General features: G+C 43.7%; 2 protein-coding genes across 6 annotated transcripts in view; both read left to right on the plus strand.

Moving 5' to 3' along the window:
* LOC6609083 (neurogenic protein mastermind) overlaps positions 1-17,052 on the plus strand; it is a 66,050-nt gene that overhangs the window by 34,062 nt on the left and 14,936 nt on the right. For 4 of the 5 annotated variants that reach the window (XM_032714795.1, XM_032714796.1, XM_032714798.1 and 1 more), the window contains one exon: positions 12,460-14,520. In XM_032714795.1, the coding sequence (XP_032570686.1) occupies positions 12,460-14,520 (2,061 nt within the window). Of the gene's footprint in view, positions 1-5,523; positions 5,645-11,757; positions 12,147-12,459; positions 14,521-17,052 lie in introns of those variants that run through there. The other variant, XM_032714799.1, reaches the window with a different exon arrangement.
* Positions 1,587-4,875, plus strand: LOC6609082 (acylphosphatase-2). Its single transcript, XM_032714800.1, has one exon. The coding sequence runs from the start codon at positions 2,559-2,561 to the stop codon at positions 2,889-2,891; it is 333 nt and encodes a 110-aa protein (XP_032570691.1). The 5' UTR covers positions 1,587-2,558; the 3' UTR covers positions 2,892-4,875.

Consider the following 17,052-nt stretch of genomic DNA (forward strand, 5'->3'; position numbering starts at 1 on the left):
CAACCCAAGCACTCCCCTTTTGAACTCCGAAGCCATTCGACTTCTTTCTCTTATTATTCCGATTTTCCTATGCCACTGTAGCTGTATTTTTTTTCCCAGCTTTTCCTCAATTTTCCGCCCGCTTTCCCCGTCGCGCGGCTTTGAAGTGTTTACATTTTGCATTTGAATTATCGCCGTTTTATATGCTTCGCTTTGATTTTCTATTCACTTGTTGTTATTGCCCTGTCTGCCTTACTTATTTTAAGCTAATTTTAGTATTTAGCTTTCGTTTGCATTTCAATTCAATTTGGAGAAACGTTGGGGAAAACGCTGTGGGCTTGGAAAAGACCGAGTACTGTACTTTTTTTTATTTTTAATTTCGAATTCGATTTAATTGTTGTTCTTGGCGCTGACGTTGTTGTTGCTGTTCTATGTTGTTGTTATTTTGTTTCGCCTTTTCCGATTTGATTTGTGTCAATGTGTTTATGTGTATGTGCGTGTGCTTGGCGCCGTTTGGCTTGGCGGCCAAACGTTCTGAACAATAAAAATTTTGAACGAAACGATAGGAAAATGCTTTGACTTTTGGGTATTTCAAAACAGTGTTGGTGAATGGTGTTCATACTTTAATGTTTAATACAAACAAATATGAAAGATCCGAAAATATGCATGTTGCAACTATGAAAATCTGCTTATCTATAAGGTGATATCATGGCGACAAAGAAATAATTTTGAAAGCAATTCACTAATACTTTTTGGTTTGAGGACTTTATGTATATCGACAAATTTAACTTTTAGGAAATCCCCTTTTTCAATCCGATCTTAGTGATTAAGTGCAGTTGAATTTCTCCTGTTAGCCTTGCTTATCTGGTGTTTATCCGTTCTGCAAGATCACTCAATTTCTCACTCTCTCTTAGCTGCTGGCGGCTCTCTTTCTCCCACTTCACGCAGTTTGCCTTCGGAGAAGCCGAGTTTTGTTTACTGACTGGCTGTTGTTGTTTTTGCTGCTGTCGCAATTGAAGCGCAGTTTCTGGCAGCAACAGCATGAGCTATAGTATCTATAGAGATATAGCAATACCTATACTTATGCCTACATGTAGATACATATATACCCGTTCGTTCGTAGCTCCAACGGCGAGGCATGCGAAGTCCCTTCAAGCGTTTCAACGTACTTTTTTTTGCTGCGCTTCGGTTTGTTTGATTTGGCTTGCTCACCTTCGGCTCGACAGCAGCAGCAGCAGCAACAACAGTATCGAACGGACGTCGACGGAGGCAGCGACGGAACTGCGAATTCGATGGAGACGTCGGTGGCGGTCTCAACCTGAAATCCAACCTGAAACTCGAAACGAACCCGAGGCTCGTGCTGTGTTTCATTTGAATGGGCACACGACGGACGGAGTTCGAGTTGGATTGGCCACAGTGTGCCGGCCAAATTGGAAGCCTTTGGTTCCACTTTGCGAAAACTTTTAAATTCGCTTAACCAAATTGACAGCTTTAGGGCCATTTCAACATACGTACACGTTTGGTGTCTTCAAATGTAGATTGTAAAGGGGGAAAATCTTGATGGTTGCAGGCTACCGTCAGGTTGAAAAAATGAAAAGCCGTTAATTTGTAGAGAATACATCGTATCGTTAATATTTAATAGTCTTCCTTACAAACTTTAGACTTAATTGTGAAGAAGTATAATTTATGTAGTCATCGGAAAACCAATTTCTGGAAACTGGCGGATGAGTACTTGTAGCTGTAGTCATTTATCACAGGCTTCTTTTTGCAAATACCTTGGCTCAAAGGACCTCATTTCCCCATGCTCTCTCCGTCTCGTTTTGACTCTCCCCATCCCGCTTGCACTTGATCCTGTGCCTAGGCCATAAATATCGTATTAAATATTTGCCTTAGTATCGCCTGCGATGTCGGCGTTTCGCGTTTGCATTAACGCCGAATGTTGTCTGTTTATCTCGCTAGTTATTGTTCGCGCTGCCCATAGGTGGTGTTTTGCCATTTTCGAGGGGGGTGTTCGTGTGTCCATGGGCCATAGGGGAAGGGGGCTTGTTGGCAAGGGGAGCGAGGGGGAGGGTTTCGGCTCTGGTTTGGTGGTTGCAAACTTTTGTGGCATTGCCAGTTGATTGGATTGCCATGAGATGAACTTGGCGTCGCATGTGAATGTGTGCGTGTGTGCGAATGAGTGTGGCAAGTGATTTATGAGTCCCCAGTGCTGATATGGGATACGCTATACGCTATGGATATACAATAGATACAATGTCATTAGCGCTCTCGCCGATACACTGCTCCTTTTTATGACGAGAACTTCCTACTTCTTTCGTCGATTTTAATTTAAGCACATAATGGCGATATCATTGACATCCAGCTACTTAACATTTAATTTTAGCAAATTTTGCTCGTGTTAACTTTATTTGGGGTTCACTGTGCTGCAAAACACTTAACTACTTAAGGGAATCCAGGAGCTTGCGACATTCCTGTTACGAACACTGACAAAAATCTACTAAATTTCAACAAGTGGAGTTTCTCTCTCTCGATCGACAATAAGTTGGAGTTATTTCTAGAAAAGACGAAGCGTATTCAAGATGATGCAGCCGGCGGAACAGATCTTCTCCTGCGGATTCGAACTCTTCGGGCGAGTACAGGGTGTGTGTTTGCGGAAGCAGACCCGAGATCTGGCCACATTGAACCACGTGCGCGGGTGGGTGATGAACACGGACGAGGGCACGGTGAAGGGTCAGCTGGAGGGCACACTGCCCAAGGTCAACGAGCTGAAGTTCTGGCTGCTGAATTTCGGCAGCCCGCGCTCGATTATCGAGCGGGCGGAGTTCACGCCCACCAAGGAGATCACTTCGCACAACTTTAGCCGCTTCTCGATTCGCTACCACAATGTGTCAGCACCGAAAAAGGCCATTTAATCGAGAATTCAGACTTGTAGTCCACTACCAAATTGTAACTGTGCATTTGCTGTAACTATTTGTTTGGATCTTTAAATTGAGCTGCCTGCGAATAGAGCCCAGTTGTGCTTCTGCGAACATCATTTATAAACCTCTAAAATGAAAAACAGGCTGCCAGCCACTAATTAAGCCGCACAAAGAAATGCTCAGCGCAATTACATGGAGGCTGGCACATCCACTATGTACTTATTTTTATATATCTACAAAGTAAATATATGTATATATATGTATGTGAGATGACTTGGTTAGACAGACACCTGCAGCTTCAGTTTTAGCTTCGGCTTGGCCACATTTCCAGTTGAGCGACGCCCCAAACTGGCAATGAGTTTTTACGGCACACAAACAACAGCCAACAGCCGTGAGTCGAGGCAACAGACAATACTGGCTATACGGAATATCCAGAATAACAACAGAGAGCCACAAATATTTATAGCAGTGCGCTGAACAAGAGCAGATTGACTATTCGATTGAAGGTGAAAATCTAGTAAGTCGTGACTTCGCAAGGCGGAAGGAAGTTTTGAAATGCATTTTTGGGTAAATGTAATCTTTTAGAAACGTGCTAAAACAAATTTGTTATGGGAATAGCGGTATATAAACCCGAATTCTTTAGCATACATATAGGTATTTAAAAGTATGCCTTGTTGATGCGCTGTCTATCTAATTATTGCTAAGAAGTTAAGGTTTCAAGTGTTGGAAAGTTCACTGTACTGTTTCCAAATTTCATTATTGACAGTTACATGTGTAAGCCTGCTGTTAGAAAAGTTCAAGCTGGTTTCTCAACTAATATAGTTAGTAATATTAAGTCTTGCTCTGTTTCTAAATGCTAGATATCCAAATTTGATGATGCTACTCAAATCACAGCTTATATTCCGATTTAATCCCGAGTGGTTTTAAATCAGAATCGGGCTGAAATCAAAGTGCCACATGCACTGCACGTCTTATCACATTTTCGAGTTGTCCAAGTGTATCGCAACTTGGAGCAAGAATCCAGTTGCCCAGCGTTGCCGTTGTAGCTGTTGTTGTTGTTGTTGCGCCCCCAAATGCCCTCCATGGGTCGCTGACTACCACGACGCCACCGCCACTGCTCGCGCGATGGCGTCACTGCCGGCGTCTCTGCCGCCGAAGCACTGCGCATAATCACAACAAAATCAAACAAATGAACGGCACTGACACAGCGGCAACACCAACGGCAGCAGCAACAGCAGCAGCAACATCAACGCAGCGGCAGCAACATCACCGCAACAGCAACAGCTTCGAGTCGCGTGTGTGCGTGCATGTGAGGTTGTGTTGGCAACTTCGTTGCGTGCGTAACAGGCGCCCAGATTTTCCGAGAGAGCTGAAAAAGAACATTTCCACATGCGGAGTGGGGTGGAGTGTTCCCATTTGTGGATGTTGGGTTTGCGGAATTTTTATAGGTTAAGCTGTAAGCGTTGTGTGCGGGGAGGACGGTTCTAGTGGTGGTGTAGAGTGGCAAAGGGGGCGTGGAAGAGGCTGGGGCGAGAGAAGAGGGTTGCTGGTGTGGCCTTAACTAGTTTCAGCCGGCCGGTGTCGTTGCCTTATAAACGAGCTAAAAATGCGAGATAAAGAGCGCTTCGCACGACTCACTCGACTCACTCGGATTTTTGTGAGTGATTCCTGCGAAACCCCAAACACAAACCCAAAACCCCTGAATTTTCCCATGACCCCCACGTTCCCCCCGTTCTACCATAAGCTGAAATTCCTTTGCGCATTCCTACGACGTTGACGTCGCTGCCTGTTTCCGATGTCACTTCCTTATTTAGTTGTTCACGTTGTTTGTTGTTTTGTGCTGTTGCCTGGCTTTTGGGTAGGATTTCGCTGGATTTCGTCCTTGTAGGCTCAACCCAATTTAACAGCCATCAGAAAGTGGCAGCGAATTCAATTTGCCAAAAAGCCAGGCAACCCACAAAAAAAAAAAAAAAAAAAATGAAGCGAAGCAAAGAAAACAGAAACGGTGATCATTAGTTGGATTATTATTAGTCTATTAGTGGTAATCAAATTTATGGCACAAATACAAATTGAGGGAAAACTTTCATGACGCCAAAATGGAAATTGAAAACAGCGAGTGGGGCAGCGATGGAGTGTGGAGTAAGACAGGTTGTCGCGGCATACATAAATGCAAACACTTTGTGCAAATATTTGTGTCATTAAACAAATGACAAACGAATTGGTTTCAACATGAAAGCCAAGAGAGAGCGACAGAGAGAGAGAGAGAGAGAGAGAGAGGGAGAGAGCAGCTGACATGCAACATGCTAACAGCAGCAACAGCAGCAACAGCAGCAGCTTATCAACCGTCTGTTATGGCTAACAGCGACATCCCCGCAGCAACACCCATACCAACAGCCACCCACTCGCACACAGATACTCACTCGCTGCGTCGCTGCAACAATGCAAAAAGCAAACTTTCTCGCTGCCCGCGTCGCAGCTGGCGTCGTGTTGCTGCTGCTGCTGTCGCTGCCAGCGTCGCTCGCGTCGCTCGAAGTCGCTTCGTTTGGCTTCGCTGACAGCGGCTCGTGCCAGTACTCAACCGACTGCCAAACGGCGCACGACAAACCAGCGGCAGCAGCAGCAGCAGCAGCTGAGGCAAAAGCAACAGCAGTAGCAACAGCAACACGACGCCAGCAGCAGTAACAGCCGCACGGCAGAAACAGCAACACTAGCCAAAGAAAAGCTGAGCGCTTTTTTTTTTGTTTGCGGTTCGTTCCCTCAGCGATAAAAACACAACAGCAGCAACAGCAACAACAACAAAAGAAACATCAACGACAACGGCAATATAACAAAAGAAAACAAATTAAAAAGAAATACTAAAATATGCACTTAAACTTAATGAAGAAATAAAGTGTTCGGAGTGCTAAAAAATGTTAGTGTTTGAAAAGTGAAAAGCGAAACAATTTGGTGTCAAACATGAAGAGTTACAGTACTTTTTAATCGCAAACATGCGAGAAAAACATAAACAACAAAAAATTTTGTTTAAATTCCGTAAAGAATTGAACAGTACTAACATATATAGAAGTGTTATCAGCTGAACAATAATGTACTTTCAACAGTAAATCTGCTGTGATCAAAATCAGCTGTGATTGAGTGTTAAAAAAAACCTTTTTCGAAGTCTTTTGTGCTCATGGAATTTCGTTTATTGTATTTACGAGATCTTCTGCTAAATTCCTGTGTGCTTTCTAGCAATTATTTAACTCAACCCCCCTGTACTGTTTATTTATTTGACATTTTATTCGCTTTTTCGTGTCTGGGGTTCTTGGATGGGAAATTGTGCATAGCAAATGCAAATTTATTAGGTGCAGACTTCGTAAGACTCACGTAAGACGTAAAATGGCAGAAATTAAAAATCATAAATCAAAAGTGCTAAATAAATCAGGAGGAAAATTGAGCAAACAAAAAAAAAAAGAAAAGTGTGCGTATGTGTGTCTGTTTTTTTTTGCCACTCTTTTGGCTCGATGGAAACCATTAATTACATTGCAGTAAATCCGTTTGGGAATTTGTACGCTCTGCATTATTTTCGTTTTCATAAATTATAAACTTTTATGTTCCAATGCTTAGTTGCTTTGGTAAAATATCAAAGAAACCATTTTTGGCCAACATAAATTTCCGTTTGATTTCTCCGCGTGAGTGTGCATGAGTGTGCGTGTATGTGCTTGTGTGCCACAGTGTGTGTTACGCATATTGCTTAGACAAGTGGCCAAGAAGTGTACGGCGGAGAGGGAGGGGGATTAGATAGGGAGGAGCAGATCTGAGCGAGCAATTGGTCGGTTGTTATGCCCTCACCAAAAAGTGGGGCATGCTCACAATGCCATGAAGTAGAACACGTTTGGGATTGTGCATATATTTGTATCTGCACTTACATATTCATAAAGATGTGTGCATACATCTGTGCTTCAGTTTGTGTGCCCTGCAGTGGTGAAACAATTGGGCTGATTAACGGTTTTGAATTATGCAAATTTCGATGGTTAGTTATCAGCGGTATATATAGATACAAACACCTGCTGTTACATTTCTATAATTGCTCCGCTTTTTAACAGTTTTTCTTAACGGAACTGTGGTTTCGGCGTTTTCATGTGTATAGTAACTAAGCTATTTGATAATATATATGTATATGTTTAAAGGGTATCCCACAGTTACCCACACTCCCGAACTTCTTCCACGCTTTTGTCTCTTGGTGTATAATTGAATAGTGAGAGACAAGAGCATCTAGGAATTCTTGGGCGAAACAACAGCGATAGTAATAGCAACAATTGCCTTGGAGCGAGCAACAAGCTAACTTAAACCGAACCGAGAAATCTGGCTTAGCCTTTTGGCGTTGCGGAAATTGATGCTGCCTCTGCCGCCGCCGCTGCCGCTGCCGCCGTCGCAGCCGCAGTCGGCGTCGCTGCGTTGCGACTACATTAATCTTACTTTTATTGCTCTTTCTGTTGTTACTGTTGTTTAATTAATTTTTGGTAAACATAATTTCCCATTGGGCTTTGTGCGCCAGCTCAGTTAAATGAGTTGAATAATGATTTATAATTCACTTCGTACATTTCTCGCGATTTTAATTTTCCTTTCCTTTCGCCACTGCCGCCCACTTTTTAATAATTTGAAAAAAATTAATAGAATGCAAAATGCAATGCGAGTAAGTGCAGTGCAAATGCTAGGGGCGAATGGCGCGGAAAGGGTCTGCAAAGAGTAGGGCGCTAAACAAGGTCATGATATTACGCATACGCCGTGTGTGTCGAGAAAATATGGGTTAAGAAATGGTTAAAATAGCAAGGAATTAATTGGAGGCGTTCGTTTTCAGGGGGTGGTGCAAAAAAAAGGGGGGCAAAAAAAGACGGCTTTCTGTTATGGCTGACACTTGAGCGAACGTTTTAAGTTACACTTTTAATTAATTGTTGTGAATAAATGATGGCCCGCTGGCAAAGAGGAAAACGCGCGAGAACAGTGGAACTGGGGGAAAAAAAAACGGTTGACACAGAGCCGGGGAAAAACTATTTGCATATCTCATTTAAATTGCATGCAAATTGGAATTGGAACTTGGATTTTCAGTTTTAAATTCGACTTCCAGTAAATGTCCTTTCTTAATTCTGCAGTTTACACAGTTTATTTATGTATAAAATTAAGAATGATAACGAATGATAATGATGATACTTATAAAGATTTTGAAATTTTCCATTTCAATTTAGTTGTTTTTAATTAATAATTTAATTTCAACTTCATCTATCAATACATTAGTATTTCTTGGCCAATTTATGTGTTAACAACAGCTCCAACAAATACTCCAAATCTTTTTGTATTCCCCTACCAAACGTATTGACCACGTCCGCCTCCTTTTTCTTGCGTATCCAAGGCCACTGCTCCTCTATCTTTTATCATCTTTCAGTGCCTGTCTCTCAGCACATACCACACAATGTAGCAACTAGCAACTCGACTCAACCAACTAATCAAACAACACGGACGCGAAGCGAAGGCTTTCCACGAAACATTTGATGTGTTTTTCCGATGATTTTTGTGTTGTTGGTGTTGGGGACGAGACGATTTCCGTTTTCGGACTATAGTGTATTGTTTTTTTCTTTTTCTTTTTCTGGTGCTGAGTGGCGGAGAGTGTCGGTTTGGATTCGCCGCTAATTCGCATTAATCATACGACGCGTTGGACGCGCTCTCTATTGTTTATGCATTGGAATCATGAAAACGAAATTCGTACAAACTGAACTGCTGAACGTAGCCAATGTGGAAAGAAGCTTTTCCACATTTTTATTTTTACACGCAAAAAATTTACTAGCTCTCGTCGACGGGGAGGTGGCGAGAGGGGAGACAGTGTGCAAGAGAGATGGGTGAGGTCTTCTTACTCACGCTCTTTGTTGTTGCTTATTTTTAATGTGTCAAGGTTCGCGGCATAATTTCTGTTGCTTTATTTCATTTGCGCGTAAAGCAAACAGAAAATATATTAAAGCGCGAGGCAGGCTGATAGACAGTGAAGATACAGAAACGAGTCATAAGAGAAGAGAAATGTTTGACTTTCTTTTTGAGCAACAGCAATCAGAATAGGTTTAAAAAAAACAACAACAAGGAAGTAATTTCATAGCTAGATAACTAGGTATAACGATCTTGTGACGAGAGCGAGAGAAACATACTCCTTTCGCTGTGATTTCGGTTCAACTCGTCACAATGTGACCAGTACTTCAGAGAGCCCAACCTTCGATTTTCAGTATACCTCAGACCCCAGGCACTTTTCCCCCCCCTGACAAAGTTATTAAGCCCCACCAGCAGCAAGACATAAAAGCCAAGACGGAGGCCAGAGCGAAGGCAAAGGCGAAGATGAGGATGTCGACATCGAAGGCGACGCATCGATAAATGTAAATGCAGTAAATGTAGTGGGGAATTAGGGGAGGCATGGGCATGGGCATAGGCATGGGTAGACGGGGGCTCCTCAAAGGGTTGCGGCAGGCTAAAGGGTACGGTACGAGGCTATGGTATGGTTATAGGTGAAAAAGATGGAAGGCAAAGTGTGCGTGGTGTGGGGGTGGCAATACGGAGAGGGCAAAACATTTTTATTACCGCAGTGGAGTCGTAAAAAACTAAATTACTTTTAAGTTTGTAAATTGTGTGAGCTACCGCTCTCTTTCTGCACGAGCATACCCATCTCTTTCTGCAATAGGTTACATATATTACGGCACCCTTTCCCTTTCCCTTCTCCCTCTTCGCCATTTCTATACCACTACCGTTTTCCCAACGCTTCTGGTCAACGCAAGTTTGCATTCTTTGTGTCACGCTTCCATCGCAAGATACCGAAAACACAGATACATTCGCAGATACAGATACAGCCAGCGAAAGAGACGGCGAGTGTGAAGATAGAGGGCAGTAAAAGAGACGGCATGATCGATGGTAGCAGCGGCAGAGGCGCAGGGAAAAACAAATTTATGAAACGTCATTTATTCATAATGAGCCAAGCGAATGGGGAAAAGGGTTGGCGCGTGTATCGAAGCGAACGTTGGTAGACAGGGCAATGTGTGGGGCGGGGGGTAGTGAAAGAAATGGGAAAGATGGGAGAAATGGGGAGATGGCCGAAACGGGCCAATTGTGTGCATTGCATTTCGAGTGTTGTAAAGTGCCATAAACTTATTAGGCGAAAGTGTTTCGTGAGTGCGAGAGATTGTGCATGAATGTGAATGCGTAATGAGTGCTATACACTTTGTTATTCATTTGGGGAATAGTTTTGCAGGCGATTGTAATTGTTTAACCACCGATTGAGTGGCTATCGATGACCTGAGAGCGGGGTCCTTCGCTGCTCGAAAGGACATTTTCCTTATTGAATCAATAATTTAATTAGGCTCTGTGGGTGGCGACCTTAAGTGAGTGGCTTTTGTTCCTATGTGCCAAATATGTTTTAAAGGACTTTGTACACAGTATCGATAAAAAGAAAGTTTAAACTTTAAACTAATAGATTTTAAATCACTAAGTCATTCCAACAGCATCCAGTTTGTAGCTCGATTACATTGGATAACTGGGTATATGCATCTCGACTTAAAAAAAACCTCCGCTTTATCGAATCTTCACTGTACGAAGGTAGTCACAGAGAATGTTTTTAAATTGCGGTGAATAATTCTGAACGCAGCAAACGAGTCACTTGCGGTTATCCAGAGCATTTCGCAACCTTCCGCACACTTGCAACCGAGTCCTCTGCTTCTTCTTCACTTTGAAGTATTATATCGTGTGCACTAAATACTCACACAGATACATACGGTGGCATACACACGCACACCTCGCGACCCCACACACATGTCATTGTGTTGGTTGCTGCGCCTATTCGCGGCTATTTTGTATACATTTTGCATTAATTAAAAACAAAATAAACAGCAAAAGTCGCGGGCGCTTGGCCTGCACGGAGGCATGAAAATAAAAACTGAAAAGCAAACACATTCTGATTTAAATGTGATTGTTTTCTTGTTTTTTCGCCATCGTCTTTTTTTTGTTTTTATCCTCTTCGTTTTACGTACCCAGCAAGTGGGATTAATTTTATGATTTTTTAACAAAATGATACTTGGGAAATGTGCCATATGTATAGAAAAAGCCATTAAAAGACGAGTTTTATTAAAAATAGTTAAGCGAGTCTACAAGAAATGCAAGTTTTTAAATATTTCTTATATAACCTTTACATTTAGCAATTTTTAAATAAAGGTATTGTTGTAATTTTGTATAGGGGGAATTAAAGAATCTATTTCAAACATTATCTGCCATTACAAATGTGCAGATACTTCTCAATATGTCCCATATACCCCTTGATTACACGATTGAGGGGTATCGAAAGCGCTGAAGTAAAGCAGAACAGAAACAAAAACAACAAGAAAGGCGAAGCCAACGCCAACACAACGCACACTGGCGCATAAGTTCTCACACAGATACTGTGGCGTTCTGGTTCTCTTTTCTCAGTCGACTTCGGCATTCTGCCACTGATTAGAAGTGTCTTTGCCTTTTATGTTATTGTTTCTGCCTCTGCACAGCTTTCTGTGTTTTTTAAGGTTTGTTTTTTTTTTTTGTTATATACATACATTTTGAGACGTATTTTGTGTGTGTGTGTGTGATTTTTGCCAATGCCTGTGTGCACTTGCGATTTTCATGAAATTTCGCTACGGCTTTTCAATAATTTGTGCACGTCTTGCAAGTGAATTTCTTTTGATTACTCTTGCCAAGTCAGCGATGTAGTTGCCATTGTTGTTGAGTGTTAATCGAATCGTGCTTCCCATCAATGCAGTATATGCGATATGCGTTATATGTACATGTGTATCACTAATTTATGTATAATTTCTCACTGTGTGCGCCGCAGCTGAATAAATCAAATTACAATCAAAAGAACTCGAGATCGACGAAGAAAACTGTGAAGAAAATCAAAAGCCAAATGCGCCCGCGAAGTAAATGCAACAAAATGCAACATTATCGACGCTGCGCAGCACTGTCGACGTCGTTACACAACACTGGTCCGAAAAGTTCACCCTATCGAGTGGTAGCCTAAAATCTCCCCACAAATCCCCGGACGAAGTCTACCAACGCGCTTCTAAAATCATCGTGCTAAAGCTGTTCAAACTTTTGTGTCTATATATCGAAGTGTTTTCAAATCCGAGCTCTCGACTCTTAATGTCCGAACTACTCAAAAACTAAACTAAATCTTCGCCCAAGCCAGCAAACGCTATAAACGAACTATCTATGAATATTTGGGTAAGATTTGGGCAACTAATGAGAGTTTTTATAGCTTTAATGTTATTATCATTTAACTAACTAATGTGATAGGATGTTTAAGCTTGTACTACTTTTAAAGTTATGGATAGGAGTAACTTAATACTTTTAAAATTATATAGTTTTCTTATCCTGAAAAAGTTTTTGTTCTTTGGATTTTGTATATAGCTCATAACTATTTATTTAAGCATCAAATATAGTTCCAATATATTTCTTTAGGATTTATTTAGAATGCAGCATCGCAAGCTTTCAAACAATTTATATAACGTATACTTTATTTTCTCTCCTAATTTAGCAACAAAAATTCCTGAAACGACCCGCGGAGGATGTTGACAATGGCCCTGACAGCTTTGAACCGCCGCACAAGTTGCCTAATAATAACAACAATAGCAATAGCAACAACAACAACGGCAATGCGAATGCCAACAACGGCGGAAACAACAATGGCTCCAATACCGGCAACAACACGAACAACAACGGCAACAGCACCAACAACAACGGCGGCAGCAACAACAACGGCTCTGAGAATCTAACCAAGTTCTCGGTGGAAATTGTTCAGCAACTGGAGTTCACCACATCGGCGGCCAATTCGCAACCGCAACAGATTAGCACTAATGTCACTGTAAAGGCGCTGACCAACACATCGGTGAAGAGTGAACCAGGTGTGGGCGGTGGCGGAGGGGGCGGCGGTGGTGGCGGTAGCGGTAACAACAATAACAACGGAGGCGGGGGAGGCGGCGGAAACGGTAACAACAACAACGGAGGTGATCATCACCAGCAACAGCAGCAGCACCAGCAGCAGCAGCAGCAGCAACAAGGCGGCGGACTGGGTGGCCTCGGGAATAATGGAAGGGGTGGGGGACCCGGCGGCATGGCCACGGGTACCGGGGGCGTGGCCGGCGGTCTTGGCGGCATGGGCATGCCACCCAACATGATGTCCGCCCAACAGAAGTCGGCCCTGGGCAATCTGGCCAATTTGGTGGAGTGCAAACGGGAACCGGATCACGATTTCCCCGATCTCGGCTCATTGGACAAGGATGGTGGTGGCGGACAATTTCCGGGCTTTCCCGATCTACTCGGGGATGATAACTCGGAGAACAACGACACGTTCAAGGATCTCATCAACAACCTGCAGGACTTCAATCCCAGTTTCCTCGATGGCTTCGATGAGAAACCGCTGCTGGACATAAAGACGGAGGATGGCATCAAGGTGGAGCCGCCCAATGCCCAGGATCTGATCAATAGCCTGAATGTGAAGTCCGAGGGCGGTTTGGGTCATGGTTTCGTTGGCTTTGGCCTGGGTCTGGACAACCCGAGCATGAAGATGCGTGGCGGCAATCCTGGCAACCAAGGCGGCTTTCCCAATGGTCCAAATGGCGGGACAGGTGGTGCTCCCAATGCTGGTGGTAATGGTGGAAACTCTGGTAATCTCATGTCCGAACATCCTCTGGCTGCTCAGACACTCAAGCAAATGGCCGAGCAGCATCAGCACAAGAATGCCATGGGCGGCATGGGTGGATTCCCACGACCGCCGCACGGCATGAATCCGCAGCAACAGCAGCAGCAGCAACAACAGCAACAGCAGCAGCAACATGGTCAAATGATGGGGCAAGGACAGCCCGGTCGCTATAACGACTACGGCGGCGGCTTCCCCAATGACTTTGGCCTGGGACCCAATGGTCCGCAGCAGCAGCAGCAGGCGCAGCAACAGCAGCCGCAGCAGCAACACCTGCCGCCGCAGTTCCACCAGCAAAAGGGTCCTGGCCCAGGAGCCGGCATGAATGTGCAGCAGAATTTCCTGGACATCAAGCAGGAGCTCTTCTATTCCTCTCAAAACGATTTCGATCTCAAGCGTCTGCAGCAGCAGCAGGCCATGCAGCAGCAGCAGCAGCAACACCATCAGCAACAGCAGCAGCAGCAGCCCAAAATGGGTGGTGTTCCCAATTTCAACAAACAACAGCAGCAGCAACAGGTGCCGCAGCAGCAACTGCAGCAGCAGCAGCAGCAACAGCAACAACAGCAACAGCAGCAGCAGCAGCAGTACTCACCCTTCAGCAACCAGAACCCAAATGCGGCGGCCAACTTCCTCAATTGTCCGCCAAGGGGCGGTCCAAATGGCAACCAGCAGCCGGGCAATCTGGCGCAGCAGCAACAGCAACCCGGGGGTGGACCGCAGCAGCAGCAGCAGCGCGGCAACGCCGGCAATGGGCAGCAGAACAATCCGAATGCCGGACCCGGCGGCAACACCCCAAATGCGCCGCAGCAGCAGCAGCAATCGACCACCACAACGCTGCAGATGAAGCAGACGCAGCAGTTGCATATTAGCCAGCAGGGTGGCGGTGCCCATGGTATTCAGGTGAGTCCAAGTATCCTTATAGCCAGCTAAGAAGCGTAGTAAACACCGGATCCAGAAATCCACAATGATAGCCCTAAAAACAGCCAAATGTGTGGCCCGTTGCCTATATGGAGCTCATCCAATAGCATAACGCTACTTAATGCCATTGACACGTATGTAAATTTCCATGCATATTTAAGTTATCAGCGTAACGAAGTCAACAGCTTTTCACGAAAATCCCGACAGCAGAGGCAGCGGAAAAGCTCCTGGGGGGTGGTTTTTCCACATTGAGTGAAACGCTGCTGCTGCCGCTGCTTTTCCACTCGACCATTTCACTCAGTCAACTGACTGCTGCTTGTTTTCTTTATATTTATCTGCCTTTGTTTTTGTTGTTGGGAAAGGATCATAAATCATGTTGGGGCAAACAAGCCGAGCAAACGAACCTTTGCCCGCTTTTCCCGCTCTCTCTCGCTCGTTCTCCCCATCTCTCTCATTCGCCGAGTTTTCACTCTCTTGCCTGGCGTTTAACCCTCGGTTTTCCATTTCCACTCGCCAGGCGAGTTTATCTCTGTCCATTAATTTTACCACACATCTGTTCATAAAATTGCTCGGCGACCTGGCGCTCGGCTTCAGTGAGTCCTCGGCAGCGAGCGAGTGTCCTGGCGCTGTGGGCTTCTCTCGTCGGCGTCCACCGACCTCAGCCCGTCGCTTTTCCCGCCACCCCACTCGCTACGAATTTCCCGAGCTCCATGTGCGCCATTTCATTACGTGAGCGAGAAAAGGGACGCTACCAGCAAAAAGTGGAATTGAGCTTGTCTTCTATATTGCTTGGTTGTGTTTTCGGGTTTTTCTTGACTGGAAATGTCTGTTTCAAGTAGCGAAAAAGGAGCTTTAAGATCTAAGAAAAAGCGTGTAGGAAACCGAAAAAAGGAAGCTAATCTATTCACAGAACTGCCCAGACAAGGGATGCAATGGAGAACGTGAGAAGCCTTAGAAGATCCATATCCGAACAGAAGCTATTTGTAGCTAAAGCGAACAATGAAACAGGGAAATGTAAAGAAAATGATTCATTATTTGTTAAAGAGAACTATTAACTTTATTATTATTTGTTTCTAATGTATATTGGTATTATATAAACGTAGATAATATAAATAATTTAATCTCAGGCCACATTATTTATTATAACATCTCTATTCTAGTTATTTACTATAGTATTCTAGTATTCTATTTCTAATTTTTCCTAGCTGCCTAGTCTATTCGCATATATCTGATCCTTATTTATTGAGCTCCATTTTGGAAACAGCCCCAAAGTGCATGGGCCCATGAACATTTACTGAGCTCCGTCATCACTCATCCATATAGTAATGCATTCATCACTTGATTGCGCCACCACGACCCCGCCCCCTAGCTCCATCGCCCCCCTTGCCTTTGCCTTTGAGGGCACTTTTTTCCGGCAAATGCATGGGAATCTCTCTCACACAAAAGCAATATTCCCTAGCCACATGCATCCTCACATTTACATATACATATGCACTAAACCTAACCCATATTCATTATCCGCTCCAAATTGTTTTCCTGTTATTTCGCAACAACAACAACAACAAACACAACAAGAGCAGCAAGAACACCCCAACATTTCATTTACAAAATGAAAGTGCAAAACTTTTTAAGTTAAGTTTCATGTCGCTGAGTAGTTTTCATCAGAGAACAGCCAAAAAAGCATAAAAGAGAGAAAGGCGAAAGAAAGAGGAGATAGAGGGAGAGGTACATAGAGATAGAGGGAGAGAACAAAATGCTTTTGGCCTGGTCGAAAAAGGGACACGGCAACGGAATTTCATCCGATTTTTGGTCAGCTACACTGCAAAAAAGGAGAGCTAACTTCATAAAACAAAAATTTGGTAACATGATTATATTTTATACCCATTTTTTCTGTCTTAATAGAAGCAACATATAAATATTGAAATAGAAATATTCATAAAATTGCGAAATAATTATATTCATAAAATACTTTGAATCTTTTGGTGTGTAAATTTTTATGTAAAACTAAAACACTCTAATTTCTCTACGTGCACCTTTTCCTGGGCGCATTTAGCTCAAGTTTTACCATGAATTTCGTTCATGCATTAACCCTCGGTTGCCTGAGACTTTTCCCTCTTAGCCACCCCAAACCCCCCCCCCCCCCCCCCCCCCCCCCCCTTGCATAGAAAATAGTTGATGCAAGTTGAGTGCCGACGAAAATGAAGGGAAAGCGGGGCAGGCGAAACTTGTTGACGATTGAGATTGAAATTTTTCGAGGTTTATTATAATTTTTTATTCAGACTGCCCACTAGCCACTCAGTGCCAGTTTCCCTCGACGTCCTTCGTGTCCTTGGCGTCTAGTTTTTCGCCCTTTACTGCGATTTTCCTCAGTGGACCATAATCAAAAGCTGTCCTGGCGAATCCTTTTGGCTCGCTTATCGGGCCAAGACACAACACGTATACACACTTAAGTCTAATGATATATTTGCATAGGACTCATTAAAAATGCCCCCAAAAAGAGGAGGCATTTGGCAA

Source organism: Drosophila sechellia, chromosome 2R (genome assembly GCF_004382195.2).
Source record: "Drosophila sechellia strain sech25 chromosome 2R, ASM438219v1, whole genome shotgun sequence".
In the NCBI taxonomy this organism is placed as follows: Eukaryota; Metazoa; Arthropoda; class Insecta; order Diptera; family Drosophilidae; genus Drosophila; species Drosophila sechellia.

Bases quoted from the DNA above. Each gene is read 5' to 3' on its own strand.
- LOC6609082 (XM_032714800.1), top strand. From the start codon at position 2,559: ATGATGCAGCCGGCGGAACAGATCTTCTCCTGCGGATTCGAACTCTTC.